The sequence below is a fragment of the Scyliorhinus torazame genome, chromosome X (assembly GCF_047496885.1).
Source record: "Scyliorhinus torazame isolate Kashiwa2021f chromosome X, sScyTor2.1, whole genome shotgun sequence".
NCBI lineage: Eukaryota > Metazoa > Chordata > Chondrichthyes > Carcharhiniformes > Scyliorhinidae > Scyliorhinus > Scyliorhinus torazame.
This window is the reverse complement of record NC_092738.1, coordinates 2,776,537-2,794,812: the sequence shown is the minus strand read 5'-3', so window position 1 is coordinate 2,794,812 and position 18,276 is coordinate 2,776,537. Positions and strand designations below refer to the sequence as shown.

Here is an 18,276-nt window from a genome sequence, read left to right as displayed (position 1 = left end):
GGGGGGGGTTGAGGGAGAGAGAGGGAATGTGAAAGAAGGGGAGGGAATGTGAGAGAGGCTGGAGAGAGAGAGAGAGAATGTGGGAGAGGGAGAGGGAGGGGGGAGGGAATGTGAGAGAGGCTGGAGAGAGAGAATGTGGAACAGGTTGGTGGAGAGAGAGAGAGAAAGGGAATGTGAGAGGCTGGAGGAGAGAGAGAGGGGGAATGTGGGAGACGCTGGAGAGAGAGAGAGAATGTGGGAGAGGGAGAGAGAGGGAGGGAATGTGAGAGGCTGGAGGAGAGAGAGAGGGGGGGAATGTGGGAGACGTTGGAGGAGAGAGAGGGAATGTGAGAGAGGCTGGAGGAGAGAGGGAATGTGAGTGACGCTGGAGGAGAGAGGGAATGTGAGAGAGGCTGGAGGAGAGAGGGAATGTGGGAGACGTTGGAGGAGAGAGAGAGAGAGAGGGAATGTGAGTGATGCTGGAGGAGAGAGGGAATGTGAGAGAGGCTGGAGGAGAGAGAGAGAGAGAGGGAATGTGAGAGAGGCTGGAGGAGAGAGAGAGAGAGAGAGAGAGAGAGGCAATGTGAGTGACGCTGGAGGAGAGAGAGAGAGAGGGAATGTTAGAGAGGCTGGAGGAGAGAGGGAATGTGAGAGAGGCTGGAGGAGAGAGAGAGAGAGGGGGGAGAGGGAATGTGAGAGAGGCTGGAGGAGAGAGGGAATGTGAGAGAGGCTGGAGGAGATAGGGAGAGAGAGGGAATGTGAGAGAGGCTGGAGGAGAGAGAGAGAGAGGGAATGTGAGAGAGGCTGGAGGAGAGAGGGAATGTGAGAGAGGCTGGAGGAGAGAGGGAGAGAGAGGGAATGTGAGAGAGGCTGGAGGAGAGAGAGAGAGAGGGAATGTGTGAGAGGCTGGAGGAGAGAGGGAATGTGAGAGAGGGAATGTGAGAGAGGCTGGAGGAGAGAGAGAGAGAGAGGGAATGTGAGTGACGCTGGAGGAGAGAGAGAGAGGGAATTTGAGAGAGGCTGGAGGAGAGAGGGAATGTGAGAGAGGCTGGAGGAGAGAGAGAATGTGAGTGACGCTGGAGGAGAGAGAGAGAGAGGGAATGTGAGAGAGGCTGTAGGAGAGAGGGAATGTGAGAGAGGCTGGAGGAGAGAGAGGAGGGGGGGAGAGAGGGGGAATGTGAGAGAGAGAGAGAGAGGGAATGTGAGAGGCTGGAGAGAGAGAGAGGGAGGGGGGAGAGAGAGAGGAGGGGGGGGAGAGAGGGGGAATGTGAGAGAGGCTGGAGAGAGAAAGGGAATGTGAGAGGCTGGAGGAGAGAGAGAGAGGGGGAATGTGGGAGACGCTGGAGAGAGAGAGAGAATGTGGGAGAGGGAGAGAGAGGGAGGGAATGTGAGAGAGGCTGGAGAGAGAGCGGGAATGTGGGAGAGAGAGAGATGGGGAATGTGAGAGAGGCTGGAGTGAGGGGGGTGGTTGAGGGAGAGAGAGGGAATGTGAAAGAAGGGGAGGGAATGTGAGAGAGGCTGGAGAGAGAGAGAGAGAATGTGGGAGAGGGAGAGGGAGGGGGGAGGGAATGTGAGAGAGGCTGGAGAGAGAGAATGTGGAACAGGTTGGTGGAGAGAGAGAGAGAAAGGGAATGTGAGAGGCTGGAGGAGAGATAGAGGGGGAATGTGGGAGACGCTGGAGAGAGAGAGAGAATGTGGGAGAGGGAGAGAGAGGGAGGGAATGTGAGAGGCTGGAGGAGAGAGAGAGGGGGGGAATGTGGGAGACGTTGGAGGAGAGAGAGGGAATGTGAGAGAGGCTGGAGGAGTGAGGGAATGTGAGTGACGCTGGAGGAGAGAGGGAATGTGAGAGAGGCTGGAGGACAGAGGGAATGTGGGAGACGTTGGAGGAGAGAGAGAGAGAGAGAGGGAATGTGAGTGATGCTGGAGGAGAGAGGGAATGTGAGAGAGGCTGGAGGAGAGAGAGAGAGAGGGAATGTGAGAGAGGCTGGAGGAGAGAGAGAGAGAGAGGGAATGTGAGTGACGCTGGAGGAGAGAGAGAGAGAGGGAATGTTAGAGAGGCTGGAGGAGAGAGGGAATGTGAGAGAGGCTGGAGGAGAGAGAGAGAGAGGGGGGAGAGGGAATGTGAGAGAGGCTGGAGGAGAGAGGGAATGTGAGAGAGGCTGGAGGAGATAGGGAGAGAGAGGGAATGTGAGAGAGGCTGGAGGAGAGAGAGAGAGAGGGAATGTGAGAGAGGCTGGAGGAGAGAGGGAATGTGAGAGAGGCTGGAGGAGAGAGGGAGAGAGAGGGAATGTGAGAGAGGCTGGAGGAGAGAGAGAGAGAGGGAATGTGTGAGAGGCTGGAGGAGAGAGGGAATGTGAGAGAGGGAATGTGAGAGAGGCTGGAGGAGAGAGAGAGAGAGGGAATGTGAGTGACACTGGAGGAGAGAGAGAGAGAGAGAGGGAATGTGAGAGAGGCTGGAGGAGAGAGGGAATGTGAGAGAGGCTGGAGGAGAGAGAGAATGTGAGTGACGCTGGAGGAGAGAGAGAGAGAGGGAATGTGAGAGAGGCTGTAGGAGAGAGGGAATGTGAGAGAGGCTGGAGGAGAGAGAGGAGGGGGGGAGAGAGGGGGAATGTGAGAGAGAGAGAGAGAGGGAATGTGAGAGGCTGGAGAGAGAGAGAGGGAGGGGGGGAGAGAGAGAGGAGGGGGGGGGGAGAGAGGGGGAATGTGAGAGAGGCTGGAGAGAGAGAGAGAGAGGGTGAATGTGAGAGAGAGAGAGATAGGGGGAGGGAGAGAGAGAGAGGGGGAATGCGAGAGAGGCTGGAGAGAGAGGGAATGTGAGAGGCTGGAGGAGAGAGAGAGAGGGGGGAGAGAGGGGGAATGTGAGAGACTGGAGGAGAGAGAGAGAGGGGGGAGAGAGGGAATGTGAGAGAGGCTGGAGAGAGAGAGAGGGGGGGGAGAGAGAGAGGGGGGGAGAGGGGGAATGTGAGAGAGGCTGGAGAGAGAGAGGGAATGCGAGAGGCTGGAGGAGAGAGAGAGGGAATGTGAGAGAGGCTGGAGAGAGAGAGGGAATGCGAGAGGCTGGAGAGAGAGAGGGAATGTGGGAGAGAGAGAGAGGGAATGTGAGAGAGGGAGAGAGAGAGAGTGGGGAGAGAGGGAATGTGAGTGAGGCTGGAGAGAGAGAGAGAGAGAATGTGAGAGAGAGAGAGGGAATGTGAGAGAGGCTGTAGAGAGAGTGAGAGAGAGGGGAGAGAGGGGGAATGTGGGAGAGAGGGGGAATGTGGGAGAGAGAGAGAGAGGGGGGGAGTGAGAGGGAATGTGAGAGGCTGGAGGAGAGAGAGAGAGGGGGGGAATGTGAGAGGGAGAGAGAGAGGGGGAAGAGAGATGGAATGTGAGAGAGGCTGGAGGAGAGAGAGAGATGGAGGGGGGGGAGAGAGGGAATGTGTGAGAGGCTGGAGAGAGAGAGGGAATGTGAGAGAGAGAGAGAGAGGGAATGTGAGAGAGGGGGGAATGTGAGAGAGGCTGGAGAGAGAGAGGGAATGTGAGAGGCTGGAGGAGAGAGAGAGGGGGAATGTGGGAGACGCTGGAGAGAGAGAGAATGTGGGAGAGGGGGAGAGAGGGAGGGAATGTGAGAGAGGCTGGAGAGAGAAAGGGAATGTGAGAGGCTGGAGGAGAGAGAGAGAGGGGGAATGTGGGAGACGCTGGGGAGAGAGAGAGAATGTGGGAGAGGGAGAGAGAGGGAGGGAATGTGAGAGAGGCTGGAGAGAGAGAGGGAATGTGGGAGAGAGAGAGAGGGAGGGAATGTGAGAGAGGCTGGAGAGAGAGAGAGAGAATGTGGGAGAGGGAGAGGAAGGGGGGAGGGAATGTGAGAGAGGCTGGAGAGAGAATGTGGAACAGGTTGGTGGAGAGAGAGAGAGAGAAAGGGAATGTGAGAGGCTGGAGGAGAGAGAGAGAGGGGGAATGTGGGAGACGCTGGAGAGAGAGAGAGAATGTGGGAGAGGGAGAGAGGGAGGGAATGTGAGAGGCTGGAGGAGAGAGAGAGGGGGGGAATGTGGGAGACGTTGGAGGAGAGAGAGGGAATGTGAGAGAGGCTGGAGGAGAGAGGGAATGTGAGTGACGCTGGAGGAGAGAGGGAATGTGAGAGAGGCTGGAGGAGAGAGGAAATGTGAGAGAGGCTGGAGGAGAGAGGGAATGTGGGAGACGTTGGAGGAGAGAGAGAGAGAGAGAGGGAATGTGAGTGACGCTGGAGGAGAGAGGGAATGTGAGAGAGGCTGGAGGAGAGAGAGAGAGAGAGGGAATGTGAGAGAGGCTGGAGGAGAGAGAGAGAGAGAGAGAGAGGGAATGTGAGTGACGCTGGAGGAGAGCGAGAGAGAGAGGGAATGTGAGAGAGGCTGGAGGAGAGAGGGAATGTGAGAGAGGCTGGAGGAGAGAGGGGGAGAGAGGGAATGTGAGAGAGGCTGGAGGAGAGAGAGAGAGAGAGGGAATGTGAGAGAGGCTGGAGGAGAGAGAGAGAGAGAGGGAATGCGAGAGGCTGGAGGTGAGCGATGTGGTGATGTGCCTGTCGATGATGGTACATGTCATGATCCGTAAGTGGGTGATGGAGGGAGAGGGGGCGGCATGGAAGAGGTTGGAGATGGCGTCCTGCAGGGGCACGAGCCTGGGGGCGCTGGTGACGGCACCGCTGCCGCTCTCGCCGACGAGGTACATCACGAGTCCGGTGGTGGCGGCGACGCTGAAGATCTGGGGGCAGTGGAGGCGACACAGGGGCGAGGTGGGGGCCTCGGTGTGGTCCCCGATCCGGGAGAACCATCGGTTCGTCCCAGGAAGGATGGACGGGGTTTTCGGAGCTGGCATCGGGCAGGGATTAGAAGAATGGGGGACCTGTTGATAGATGGGACGTTTGCGAGCCTAGGGGCGCTGGAGGAGAAGTTTGGGCTACCCCCGGGAAATGCGTTCAGGTATATGCAAGTGAGGGCGTTTGTGAGGCGGCAGGTGAGGGGATTCCCGTTGCTCCCGGCACAGAGGATTCAGGACAGGGCGATTCCGGGTGTATGGGTCGGAGAGGGCAAGGTTTCGGCGATCTATCAAGAGATGAAAGAAGAGGAGGAGGCCGCGGTGGAGGAGTTAAAGGGCAAGTGGGAGGAGGAGATAGATGAGGGGCTGTGGGCTGATGCCCTGAGTAGGGTTAATTCTTCCTCCTCTTGCGCAAGGCTCAGCCTAATACAGTTCCAGGTTACTCACAGAGCGCATATGACGTGGGCGAGGTTGAGTAGGGGTGGGGGACAGATGTGGGAGGTGCTCGGGAAGCCCGGCGAATCACGCCCACATGTTCTGGTTGTGCCCGGCGCTGGATGGGTTCTGGAGGGGTTTCGCGAGGACTATGTCCAAGGTGGTGAACGCCCGGGTCAAGCCAAGTTGGGGGCTGGCATTACTTGGGGTAACGGACGAGCTGGGAGTGCAGGAGGCGAAAGAGGCCGGTGTCCTGGCCTTTGCGTCCCTGGTAGCCCGGCGGAGGATCTTGCTAATGTGGAAGGACGCGGAGCCCCCCCCCCCTAGCGTGGAAGCTTGGATCAACGACATGGCAGGGTTCACCAAGCTGGAGAGGATAAAGTTTGCCCGGAGAGGGTCTGCGCAGGGGTTCCTCAGGCGGTGGCAACCGTTCCTAGACTATCTCGCGGAGCGTTAGGAGGAGGGCAGCAACCGCCCAAGGCTAGGGGGTGGGGTTTGTTAAAATTTTGTTGGAAAATCTGAATAAACATTTTTTAAAGACAAAAAACGATACTGGTACATGTCCTCAGCAGTGCGACCTCCCACCAGCAGGTGGTGTAAGGCATCAGTCAGGTGACAGCCGGCTACTGGCAGAGGGTCTTTGAGGAGGTAACAAGGAAGTTAGACAAAGGAGAACCAGTGGACGTGATGTATCTAGGTTTCCAGAGGGCCTTTGACAAGGTGCCGCATCGGAGATTGGTAAATAAGTTAAGAGCTGTTAAGAGTTAAGTTAAGAGGGTAAGATCCTGGCGTGGATAGAGGATTGGCCGAGTGGCAGAACAGAGAAAATTACAGCACAGGAACAGGCCCTTCGGCCCTCCCAGCCTGCGCCAATCCAGATCCTTTATCTAAACCTGTCGCCTATTTTCCAAGGATCTACTTCCCTCTGTTCCCCGCCCGTTCATATATCTGTCTAGATGCATCTTAAATGACGCTATCGTGCCCGCCTCTACCACCTCCGCTGGCAAAGCGTTCCAGGCCCCCACCACCCTCTGCGTAAAAAACTTTCCACGCACATCTCCCTTAAACTTTCCCCCTCTCACCTGGAAATCGTGACCCCTTGTAATCGACACCCCCACTCTTGGAAAAAGCTTGTTGCTATCCACCCTGTCCATACCCCTCATAATTTTGTGGACCTCAATCAGGTCCCCCCTCAACCTCCGTCTTTCCAACGAAAACAATCCTAATCTGCTCAACCTTTCTTCATAGCTAGCACCCTCCATACCAGGCAACGTCCTGGTGAACCTCCTCTGCACCCTCTCTAAAGCCTCCACATCCTTCTGGTAACGTGGCGACCAGAACTGCACGCAGTATTCCAAATGCGGCCTAACCAAAGTCCTATACAACTGTAACATGACCTGCCGACTCTTGTACTCAATACCCCGTCCGATGAAGGCAAGCATGCCGTATGCCTTCTTGACCACTCTATCGACCTGCGTTGCCACCTTCAGGGTACAATGGACCTGAACTCCCAGATCTCTCTGTACATCAATTTTCCCCAGGACTCTTCCATTGACCGTACAGTCCGCTCTTGAATTAGATCTTCCAAAATGCATCACCTCGCATTTGCCTGGATTGAACTCCATCTGCCACTTCTCTGCCCAACTCTCCAATCTATCTATATTTTGCTGTATTCTCTGACAGTCCTCCTCGCTATCTGCAACTCCACCAATCTTAGTATCATCTGCAAATTTGCTAATCAGACCACCTATACCTTCGCCCAGATCATTTATGTACATCACAAACAACAGTGGTCCGAGCACGGGTCCCTGTGGAACACCACTAGTCACCCTTCTCCATTTTGAGACACTCCCTTCCACCACTACTCTCTGTCTCCTGTTGCCCAGCCAGTTCTTTATCCATCGACCTAGTACACCCTGAACCCCATACGACTTCACTTTCTCCAACAGCCGACCATGGTTGATGCTTCCTGCGGACAACCAGGAGTTACCAAATCCAAATGTAAAAAGAAAAGAATTAGCCACGTGATCACAGGGGCGCTCGCGTGAGGGAGGCAGAATGATGCGTGCAAAAGGGACGCTGACCAGGTCCATCATGTTGATGGGCACACCAATTAAATCTGTTTATAATATTTACAAATGTGTAAAGTAAAGGCATGAGTCATGTTTGTATCTCCTGAGGAAGGGGGATGTGTTAGCACTGCTGCCTCACGGCGCCGAGGTCCCAGGTTCGAATCCCGGCCCCGGGTCACTGTCCGTGTGGGAGTTTGCACGTTCTCCCCGAGTCTGCGTGGGTTTGGCCCCCCCCCACAACCCAAAGATGTGCCGGGTGGGTGGATTGGCCGCGCTAAATTGCCCCTGAATTGGAAAAATAATTGAGTGCTCTAAATTTATAAAACAAAAAGGAAGGGGGATGTGGTGAAATGCCTGTAGATAGTGTTACAAGTACTCCGCAGTGTGACCTCCCACCAGCAGGTGGCGTCAACATCAGTCAGCTGACACCCGGCTACCGGCAGAAGATTGTAAGGCATACACGAGGGCAGTCGCACATAAGGGTGGTTTCCAGGAGGGTCTAACGTAACTCTGTAATAACTTGGTCTGTCTAAGATTTGTATCGTTACCTTGCCACGCGTTATTAATAAGTCATCGTTCTGGCTAAGTCACCAGCAGTTCTGTAGAATCATTGCCGGACAAGATCACAGAGAAATCAACATGGTACCAGGGTTGCTGTGTAATAATTGCCAGACAAGATCATGGAACACAACATGGTACTAGGAGTGCTGTGTAAACATTGGCGGACAAGATCACGGAACACAACATGGTACCAGGCGTGCTGTGTAATTATTGGCGGACAAGATCACGGAACACAACATGGTACCAGGTGTGCTGTGTAATCATTGCCGGCCAAGATCATGGAACACAACATGGTACCAGGTGTGCTGTGTAATCATTGGCGGACAAGATCACGGAACACAACATGGTACCAGGTGTGCTGTGTAATTATTGGTGGACAAGATCACGGAACACAACATGGTACCAGGAGTGCTGTGTAATCATTGCCGGCCAAGATCACGGAACACAATAAGAGAGAGAGAGTGGGAATAACAGGAAGACAGAGTACTGGGCTAATGGTAAGATTCTTGGCAGTGTGGATGAGCAGAGAGATCTCGGTGTCCATGTACATAGATCCCTGAAAGTTGCCACCCAGGTTGAGAGGGTTGTTAAGAAGGCGTACGGTGTGTTAGCTTTTATTGGTAGTGGGATTGAGTTTCGGAGCCATGAGGTCATGTTGCAGCTGTACAAAACTCTGGTGCGGCCGCATTTAGAGTATTGCACGAAATTCTGGTTGCCGCATTATAGGAAGGACGTGGAAACATTGGAAAGGGTGCAGAGGAGATTTACCAGAATGTTGCCTGGTATGGAGGGAAGATCTTATGAGGAAACGCTGAGGGACTTGAGGCTGTTTTTGTTAGAGAGAAGAAGGTTAAGAGGTGACTTAACTGAGGCAGACAAGATGATCAGAGGATTGGATAGGGTGGACAGTGAGAGCCTTTTTCCTCAGATGGTGATGTCTAGCACGAGGGGACGTCGCTTTAAATTGAGGGGAGATAGATATAGGACAGATGTCAGAGGTAGGTTCTTTATTCAGAGAGTAGTAAGGGCGTGGAATGCCCTGCCTGCAACAGTAGTGGAGTCGCCAACACTAAGGGCATTCAAATGGTCATTGGAGAGACGTATGGACGATAAGGGAATAGTGTAGATGGGCTTTAGAGTGGTTTCACAGGTCGGCGCAACATCGAGGGCCGAAGGGCCTGTACTGCGTTGTAATGTTCTATGTTCTATGTGTGTGTGTGTTCCTTTGAGTCCGTTTGAGTCTGTTTGCCTGTGTGTGTCTATTTGAGTGTGTGTGTGATTGTTCGAGTGTGTGTATCTGTGTGTCAATTTGATTGTGAGTGTGTGTGTCTATTTGAGTGTGAGAGTTGGCGTCTCTACTTGAGCGAGAGTGTGTGTCTGCCTATTTGAGTTTGTGTGTGTGTGGCTTTAAGTGAGAAAGAGTGTGTCTGTGTGTCTGTATGAGTGTGTGTGTCTGAGTATGTGTGTGTGTGTGTGTGCCTGAGTGTGTGTGTGTGCCTGAGTGTGTGTGCCTGAGTGTGTGTGTCTGAGAGTGTGTGTGCCTGAGTGTGTGTGTCTGAGTGTGTGTGTGTCTGAGTGTGTGTGTGTCTGAGTGTGTGTGTGCCTGAGTGTGTGTGTGTGCCTGAGTGTGTGTGTGTGCCTGAGTGTGTGTCTCTCTGAGTGTGTGTGTCTGAGTGTGTGTGTGTGCCTGAGTGTGTGTGCCTGAGTGTGTGTGCCTGAGTGTGTGTGTCTGAGTGTGTGTGTGCCTGAGTGTGTGTGCCTGAGTGTGTGTGTCTGAGTGTGTGTGTGTCTGAGTGTGTGTGTCTGCCTGATTGTGTGTGTGTGTCTGAGTGTGTGTGTCTGCCTGATTGTGTGTGTGTCTGCCTGAGTGTGTGTCTGAGAGTGTGTGTGTGTCTGTCTGAGTGTGTGTGTCTGTCTGAGTGTGTGTGTCTGTCTGAGTGTGTGTCTGTCTGAGTGTGTGTCTCTCTGAGTGTGTGTGTGTCTGAGTGTGTGTGTCTGAGTGTGTGTGTCTCTCTGAGTGTGTGTGTGTCTGAGTGTGTGTGTCTGAGTGTGTGTGTCTCTCTGAGTGTGTGTGTGTCTGAGTGTGTGTGTGTCTGAGTGTGTGTGCCTGAGTGTGTGTGTGCCTGAGTGTGTGTCTCTCTGAGTGTGTCTCTTTGAGTGTGTGTGTCTGAGTGTGTGTCTGAGTGTGTGTCTGAGTGTGTGTCTCTCTGAGTGTGTGTGTCTCTCTGAGTGTATGTGTCTGAGTGTGTGTGTGTCTGAGTGTGTGTGTCTGAGTGTGTGTGTGTCTGAGTGTGTGTATCTCTCTGAGTGTGTGCCTGAGTGTGTGTGTGCCTGAGTGTGTTTCTCTGAGTGTGTTTCTCTCTGAGTGTGTGTCTCTTTGAGTGTGTGTCTGTGTGTGTGTGTGTGCCTGAGTGTGTGTGTGTGTCTGAGTGTGTGTCTGAGTGTGTGTCTCTCTGAGTGTGTGTGCCTGAGTGTGTGTGCCTGAGTGTGTGTCTGAGTGTGTGTGTCTCTCTGAGTGTGTGTGTCTGAGTGTGTGTCTCTCTGTGTGTGTGTCTCTCTGTGTGTGTGTCTCTGTGTGTGTGTGTCTCTCTGAGTGTGTGTGCCTGAGTGTGTGTGTGCCTGAGTGTGTCTCTCTGAGTGTGTGTGTCTCTCTGAGTGTGTGTGTCTGAGTGTGTGTGTGTCTGAGTGTGTGAATGCGTCTGAGTATGTGTGTCTGAGTGTGGGTTTATCTGAGTGTGTGTGTCTGAATGTGTGTATGTCTGAGTGTGTGTGTGTGGCTGAGTGTGTGTGTGTGTCTGAGTGTGTGTGTGCCTGAGTGTGTGTGTGTGTGCCTGAGTGTGTGTGTGTGCCTGAGTGTGTGTGTGTGTGTGCCTGATTGTGTGTGTGTCTGATTGTGTGTGTGTCTGAGTGTGTGTCTCTCTGAGTGTGTGTCTGAGAGTGTGTGTGTGTGTGTCTGAGTGTGTGTGTCTGAGTGTGTGTGTCTGAGTGTGTGTGTCTCTCTGAGTGTGTGTCTCTCTGAGTGTGTGTCTCTCTGAGTGTGTGTCTCTCTGAGTGTGTGTGTCTGAGTGTGTGTGTGCCTGAGTGTGTGTCTCTTTGAGTGTGTGTGTGTGCCTGAGTGTGTGTGTCTGTCTGAGTGTGTGTGTGTCTGAGTGTAAGTGTGTCTGCCTGAGTGTGTGTGTCTGAGTGTGTGTCTCTCTGAGTGTGTGTCTCTCTGAGTGTGGGTCTGTCTGAGTGTGTGTGTGCCTGAGTGTGTGTCTCTCTGAGTGTGTGTCTCTTTGAGTGTGTGTGTCTGAGTGTGTGTGTCTGAGTGTGTGTGTGCCTGAGTGTGTGTGTCTGTCTGAGTGTGTGCGTGTCTGAGTGTGCGTGTGTCTGTCTGAGTGTGTGTGTCTGAGTGTGTGTCTCTCTGAGTGTGTGTGTGTCTGAGTGTGTGTGTGTCTGAGTGTGTGTGTGTCTGAGTGTGTGTGTCTCTCTGAGTGTGTGCCTGAGTGTGTGTGTGCCTGAGTGTGTGTCTCTCTGAGTGTGTGTCTGTTTGAGTGTGTGTGTCTGAGTGTGTGTGTCTGAGTGTGTGTGTGTCTGAGTGTGTGTGTCTCTCTGAGTGTGTGTGTCTCTCTGAGTGTATGTGTCTGAGTGTGTGTGTGTCTGTGTGTATGTGTCTGAGTGTGTGTGTCTGTGTGTGTGTGTCTGTGTGTGTGTGTCTGTGTGTGTGTGTGTCTGTGTGTGTGTGTGTCTGAGTGTGTGAATGTGTCTGAGTGTGTGTGTCTGAGTGTGTGTCTCTCTGAGTGTGTGTGTGTCTGAGTGTGTGTGTGTCTGAGTGTGTGAATGGGTCTGAGTGTGTGTGTCTGAGTGTGTGTCTCTCTGAGTGTGTGCCTGAGTGTGTGTGTGCCTGAGTGTGTGTCTCTCTGAGTGTGTGTCTCCCTGTGTGTGTGTGCCTGAGTGTGTGTGTGTCTGAGTGTGTGTGTGTCTGAGTGTGTGTGTGTCTGAGTGTGTGAATGTGTCTGAGTGTGTGTGTGTCTGAGTGTGTGAATGGGTCTGAGTGTGTGTGTCTGAGTGTGTGTCTCTCTGAGTGTGTGCCTGAGTGTGTGTGTGCCTGAGTGTGTGTCTCTCTGAGTGTGTGTCTCTCTGTGTGTGTGTGCCTGAGTGTGTGTGTGTGTCTGAGTGTGTGTGTGTCTGAGTGTGTGTGTCTGAGTGTGTGAATGTGTCTGAGTGTGTGAATGGGTCTGAGTGTGTGTGTCTGAGTGTGTGTCTCTCTGAGTGTGTGCCTGAGTGTGTGTGTGCCTGAGTGTGTGTCTCTCTGAGTGTGTGTGCCTGAGTGTGTGTGTGTGCCTGAGTGTGTGTGTGTCTGAGTGTGTGTGTGTCTGAGTGTGTGTGTGTCTCTCTGAATGTGTGCCTGAGTGTGTGTGTGCCTGAGTGTGTGTGCCTGAGTGTGTGTGTGTCTGAGTGTGTGTGTGTCTGAGTGTGTGTCTGAGTGTGTGTCTCTCTGAGTGTATGTGTCTGAGTGTGTGTGTGTCTGAGTGTGTGTGTGTCTGAGTGTGTGTATCTCTCTGAGTGTGTGGCTCTTTGTGTGTATGTGTCTGAGTGTGTGTGTCTGAGTGTGTGTGTGTGTGAGTGTGTGTGTGTCTGAGTGTGTGTCTGAGTGTGTGTCTCTCTGAGTGTGTGTGTCTCTCTGAGTGTATGTGTCTGAGTGTGTGTGTGCCTGAGTGTGTGTCTCTCTGAGTGTGTGTCTGTGTGTGTGTGTGTGTGTGTGGGTGTGTGTGTGTCTGAGTGTGTGTCTGAGTGTGTGTCTCTCTGAGTGTGTGCCTGAGTGTGTGTGTGCCTGAGTGTGTGTCTCTCTGAGTGTGTGTTTGTGTGTGTGTGTGTGCCTGAGTGTGTGTCTCTCTGAGTGTGTGTCTGTGTGTGTGTGTGTGCCTGAGTGTGTGTGTGTGTCTGAGTGTGTGTCTCTCTGAATGTGTGTGTGTCTGTCTGAGTGTGTGAATGTGTCTGAGTGTGTGTGTCTGAGTGTGTGTCTCTCTGAGTGTGTGTGTGTCTGAGTGTGTGCGTGTCTGAGTGTGTGAATGTGTCTGAGTGTGTGAATGTGTCTGAGTGTGTGTCTCTCTGAGTGTGTGTGTCTGAGTGTGTGTATCTCTGAGTGTGTGTGTGTCTGAGTGTGTGTGTCTGAGTGTGTGTGTGTCTGAGTGTGTGTGTGTCTCTCTGAGTGTGTGCCTGAGTGTGTGTGTGCCTGAGTGTGTGTGCCTGAGTGTGTGTGTGTCTGAGTGTGTGTCTGAGTGTGTGTCTCTCTGAGTGTATGTGTCTGAGTGTGTGTGTGTCTGAGTGTGTGTGTGTCTGAGTGTGTGTATCTCTCTGAGTGTGTGGCTCTTTGTGTGTATGTGTCTGAGTGTGTGTGTCTGAGTGTGTGTGTGTCTGAGTGTGTGTATCTCTCTGAGTGTGTGCCTGAGTGTGTGTGTGTGTCTCTGTGTGTGTGTGTGTCTCTGTGTGTGTGTGTGCCTGAGTGTGTGTGTGTGCCTGAGTGTGTGTGTGTGTCTGAGTGTGTGTGTCTGAGTGTGTGTCTGAGTGTGTGTGCCTGAGTGTGTGCCTGAGTGTGTGTCTCTCTGAGTGTGTGTGTCTGAGTGTGTGTGTCTGAGTGTGTGTGTCTCTCTGAGTGTGTGTGTCTGAGTGTGTGTGTCTGAGTGTGTGTGTCTGAGTGCGTGTGCCTGTGTGTGTGTGTCTGAGTGTGTGTGTGCCTGAGTGTGTCTCTCTGAGTGTGTGTGTCTGTCTGAGTGTGTGTGTCTGTGTGTGTGTGTGTGTCTGAGTGTGTGTGTGTCTGAGTGTGTGTCTCTCTGAGTGTGTGTCTCTCTCTGAGTGTATGTGTGTCTGAGTGTGTGTGTGTCTGTGTGTGAGTGTCTGAGTGCGTGTCTCTCTGAGTGTGGGTTTCTCTGAGTGTGTGTGTCTGAATGTGTGTGTGTCTGAATGTGTGTGTGCCTGAGTGTGTGTGTGTGTGCCTGAGTGTGTGTGTGTGTGCCTGAGCGTGTGTGTGTGCCTGAGTGTGTGTGTGTCTGTTTGAGTGTGTGTGTCTGAGTGTGTGTGTCTGCCTGAGTGTGTGTGTCTGCCTGAGTGTGTGTGTCTGTCTGAGTGTGTCTGTCTGAGTGTGTGTGTCTGAGTGTGTGTGTCTGAGTGTGTGTCTCTCTGAGTGTGTGTCTCTGAGTGTGTGTGTGTCTGAGTGTGTGTGTGTCTGAGTGTGTGTGTGTCTGAGTGTGTGTCTGAGTGTGTGTCTCTCTGAGTGTGTGTGTCTCTCTGAGTGTGTGTGTCTCTCTGAGTGTGTGTGTCTGAGTGTGTGTGTGTCTGAGTGTGTGTGTCTGAGTGTGTGTGTGTCTGAGTGTGTGTGTGTCTGAGTGTGTGTGTGTCTGAGTTTGTGTGTCTCTCTGAGTGTGTGCCTGAGTGTGTGTCTCTCTGAGTGTGTGTCTCTCTGAGTGTGTGTCTCTTTGAGTGTGTGTGTCTGAGTGTGTGTGTCTGTCTGAGTGTGTGTGTCTGTCTGAGTGTGTGTGTCTGTCTGAGTGTGTGTCCGTCTGAATGTGTGTCCGTCTAAGTGTGCGTGTGTCTGCCTGAGTGTGTGTGTGTCTGAGTGTGTGTGTGTCTGAGTGTGTGAATGTTTCTGAGTGTGTGTGTCTGAGTGTGTGTCTCTCTGAGTGTGTGTCTCTCTGAGTGTGTGTGTCTGAGTGTGTGTGTCTGAGTGTGTGTGTCTCTCTGAGTGTGTGCCTGAGTGTGTGTCTCTCTGAGTGTGTGACTGAGTGTGTGTCTCTCTGAGTGTGTGTGTCTGAGTGTGTGTCTCTCTGTGAGTGTGTCTCTCTGAGTGTGTGCGTCTGAGTGTGTGTGTGTGTGTCTGAGTGTGTGTCTGAGTGTGTGTCTCTCTGAGTGTGTGTGTCTGAGTGTGTGTCTCTCTGTGTGTGTGTCTCTCTGAGTGTGTGTGTCTGAGTGTGTGTGTGTGTCTGAGTGTGTGTCTGAGTGTGTGTCTCTCTGAGTGTGTGTGCCTGAGTGTGTGTCTCTCTGAGTGTGTGTGCCTGAGTGTGTGTGTCTCTCTGAGTGTGTGTCTCTCTGTGTGTGTGTCTCTCTGAGTGTGTGTGTCTGAGTGTGTGTGTGTGTCTGAGTGTGTGTCTGAGTGTGTGTCTCTCTGAGTGTGTGTGTCTCTGAGTGTGTGTCTCTCTGAGTGTGTGTGCCTGAGTGTGTGTGCCTGAGTGTGTGTGCCTGAGTGTGTGTGTCTGAGTGTGTGTGTGTCTGAGTGTGTGTGTGTCTGAGTGTGTGTGTGTCTGAGTGTGTGTGTCAGAGTGTGTGTGTGTCTGAGTGTGTGTCTCTCTGAGTGTGTGTGCCTGAGTGTGTGTGTCTGAGTGTGTGTGTCTGAGTGTGTGTGCCTGAGTGTGTGTGTCTGAGTGTGTGTGTGTCTGAGTGTGTGTGTGTCTGAATGTGTCTCTCTGAGTGTGTGTGTCCGGGTGTGTGTGTCTCTCTGAGTGTGTGTGCCTGAGTGTGTGTGTGCCTGAGTGTGTCTCTCTGAGTGTGTGTCTCTCTGAGTGTGTGTGCCTGAGTGTGTGTGCCTGAGTGTGTGTGCCTGAGTGTGTGTCTCTCTGAGTGTGTGTCTGAGTGTGTGTGTCTGAGTGTGTGTGTCTGAGTGTGTGTCTCTCTGAGTGTGTGTGTGTCTGAGTGTGTGTAACCGAGTGTGTGTGTGTCTGAGTGTGTGTGTGTGTCTCTCTAAGTGTGTCTCTCTGAGTGTGTGTCTCTCTTAGTCTGTCTCTCTGAGTGTGTGTCTCTCTGAGTGTGTGTGTCTGAGTGTGTGTGTGCCTGAGTGTGTCTCCCTGAGTGTGTGTGTCTGAGTGTGTGTGTCTGAGTGTGTGTGTCTGAGTGTGTGTGTCTGAGTGTGTGTCTCTCTGAGTGTGTCTCTCTGAGTGTGTGTCTCTCTGAGTGTGTGTGCCTGAGTGTGTGTGTCTGAGTATGTGTGTCTGAGTGTGTGTCTCTCTGAGTGTGTGTGTCTGAGTGTGTGTGTCTGAGTGTGTGTGTCTGAGTGTGTGTCTCTCTGAGTGTGTCTCTCTGAGTGTGTGTCTCTCTGAGTGTGTGTGCCTGAGTGCGTGTGTCTGAGTGTGTGTGTCTGAGTGTGTGTCTCTCTGAGTGTGTGTGTGTCTGAGTGTGTGTCTCTCTGAGTGTGTGTCTCTCTGAGTGTGTGTGCCTGAGTGTGTGTGCCTGAGTGTGTGTGTCTGAGTGTGTGTCTCTCTGAGTGTGTGTCTCTCTGAGTGTGTGTGCCTGAGTGTGTGTCTCTCTGAGTGTGTGTCTCTCTGAGTGTGTGTGCCTGAGTGTGTGTGCCTGAGTGTGTGTGTCTGAGTGTGTGTGTCTGAGTGTGTGTCTCTCTGAGTGTGTGTCTCTCTGAGTGTGTGTGCCTGAGTGTGTGTGTCTGAGTGTGTGTGCCTGAGTGTGTGTGTCTGAGTGTGTGTGTGTCTGAGTGTGTGTGTCTGAGTGTGTGTCTCTCTGAGTGTGTGTCTCTCTGAGTGTGTGTGTGTCTGAGTGTGTGTCTCTCTGAGTGTGTGTGCCTGAGTGTGTGTGTGTCTGAGTGTGTGTGTGTCTGAGTGTGTGTCTCTCTGAGTGTGTCTCTCTGAGTGTGTGTCTCTCTGAGTGTGTGTGTCTGAGTGTGTGTCTCTCTGAGAGTGTGTCTCTCTGAGTGTGTGTCTCTCTGAGTGTGTGTGTGTCTGAGTGTGTGTGTCTCTCTGAGTGTGTGTGTCTGAGTGTGCGTGCCTGAGTGTGTGTGTCTGAGTGTGTGTCTCTCTGAGTGTGTGTGTCTGAGTGTGTGTGTCTGAGTGTGTGTGTCTCTCTGAGTGTGTGTGCCTGAGTGTGTGTGTCTGACTGTGTGTGTCTGAGTGTGTGTGTCTGAGTGTGTGTCTCTCTGAGTGTGTGTGTGTCTGAGTGTGTGTCTCTCTGAGTGTGTGTGCCTGAGTGTGTTTGTGTCTGAGTGTGTGTCTCTCTGAGTGTGTCTCTCTGAGTGTGTGTCTCTCTGAGTGTGTGTGTCTGAGTGTGTGTCTCTCTGAGTGTGTGTCTCTCTGAGTGTGTGTGTGTCTGAGTGTGTGTGTCTCTCTGAGTGTGTGTGTCTGAGTGTGTGTGCCTGAGTGTGTGTGTCTGAGTGTGTGTCTCTCTGAGTGTGTGTGTCTGAGTGTGTGTGTCTGAGTGTGTGTGTCTGAGTGTGTGTGTCTCTCTGAGTGAGTCTCTCTGAGTGTGTGTGTCTGAGTGTGTGTGTCTGAGTGTGTGTGTCTGAGTGTGTGTCTCTCTGAGTGTGTGTCTCTCTGAGTGTGTGTGTCTGAGTGTGTGTCTCTCTGAGTGTGTGTGCCTGAGTGTGTGTGTGCCTGAGTGTGTGTGTGCCTGAGTGTGTGTGTGTCTGAGTGTGTGTGTCTGAGTGTGTGTGCCTGAGTGTGTGTTTGAGTGTGTGTGCCTGAGTGTGTGTGCCTGAGTGTGTGTCTCTCTGAGTGTGTGTCTCTCTGAGTGTGTGTGTCTGAGTGTGTGTGTGTCTGAGTGTGTGTGTGTCTGAGTGTGTGTGTGTCTGAGTGTGTGTCTCTCTGAGTGTGTGTGTCTGAGTGTGTGTGTCTGAGTGTGTGTGTCTGAGTGTGTGTGTGTCTGAGTGTGTGTGTGTCTGAGTGTGTGTCTCTCTGAGTGTGTGTGTCTGAGTGTGTGTGTCTGAGTGTGTGTGTGTCTGAGTGTGTGTCTCTCTGAGTGTGTGTGTCTGAGTGTGTGTGTCTGAGTGTGTGTGTCTGAGTGTGTGTGTCTCTCTGAGTGTGTCTCTCTGAGTGTGTCTCTCTGAGTGTGTGTGTCTGAGTGTGTGTGTCTGAGTGTGTCTCTCTGAGTGTGTGTCTCTCTGAGTGTGTGTGTCTGAGTGTGTGTGTCTGAGTGTGTGTGTCTGAGAGTGTGTGTGTCTGAGTGTGTGTGTGTCTGAGTGTGTGTCTCTCTGAGTGTGTGTGCCTGAGTGTGTGTGTGCCTGAGTGTGTGTGTGTCTGAGTGTGTGTGTCTGAGTGTGTGTGTCTGAGTGTGTGTGCCTGAGTGTGTGTTTGAGTGTGTGTGCCTGAGTGTGTGTGCCTGAGTGTGTGTGTCTGAGTGTGTGTGTCTGAGTGCGTGTCTCTCTGAGTGTGTGTCTCTCTGAGTGTGTGTGTCTGAGTGTGTGTGTCTGAGTGTGTGTGTGTCTGAGTGTGTGTGTGTCTGAGTGTGTGTGTGTCTGAGTGTGTGTCTCTCTGAGTGTGTGTGTCTGAGTGTGTGTGTCTGAGTGTGTGTCTGAGTGTGTGTGTGTCTGAGTGTGTGTCTCTCTGAGTGTGTGTGTCTGAGTGTGTGTGTCTGAGTGTGTGTGTCTGAGTGTGTGTCTCTCTGAGTGTGTGTGTCTGAGTGTGTGTGTCTGAGTGTGTGTCTCTCTGAGTGTGTGTGTCTGAGTGTGTGTGTCTGAGTGTGTGTCTCTCTGAGTGTGTGTGTCTGA

At 52.5% G+C, this 18,276-nt stretch overlaps 1 protein-coding gene across 1 annotated transcript in view; it reads right to left on the bottom strand.

Annotated features, from left to right (window-relative positions):
* Nucleotides 1-18,276, bottom strand: part of LOC140405321 (voltage-dependent L-type calcium channel subunit beta-3-like) — a 127,365-nt gene that overhangs the window by 42,210 nt on the left and 66,879 nt on the right. Inside the window, exon 3 of the mRNA XM_072493612.1 lies at nt 7,175-7,303. Coding sequence (XP_072349713.1) covers nt 7,175-7,303 — 129 coding nt within the window. The remainder of the gene's footprint in view (nt 1-7,174; nt 7,304-18,276) is intronic.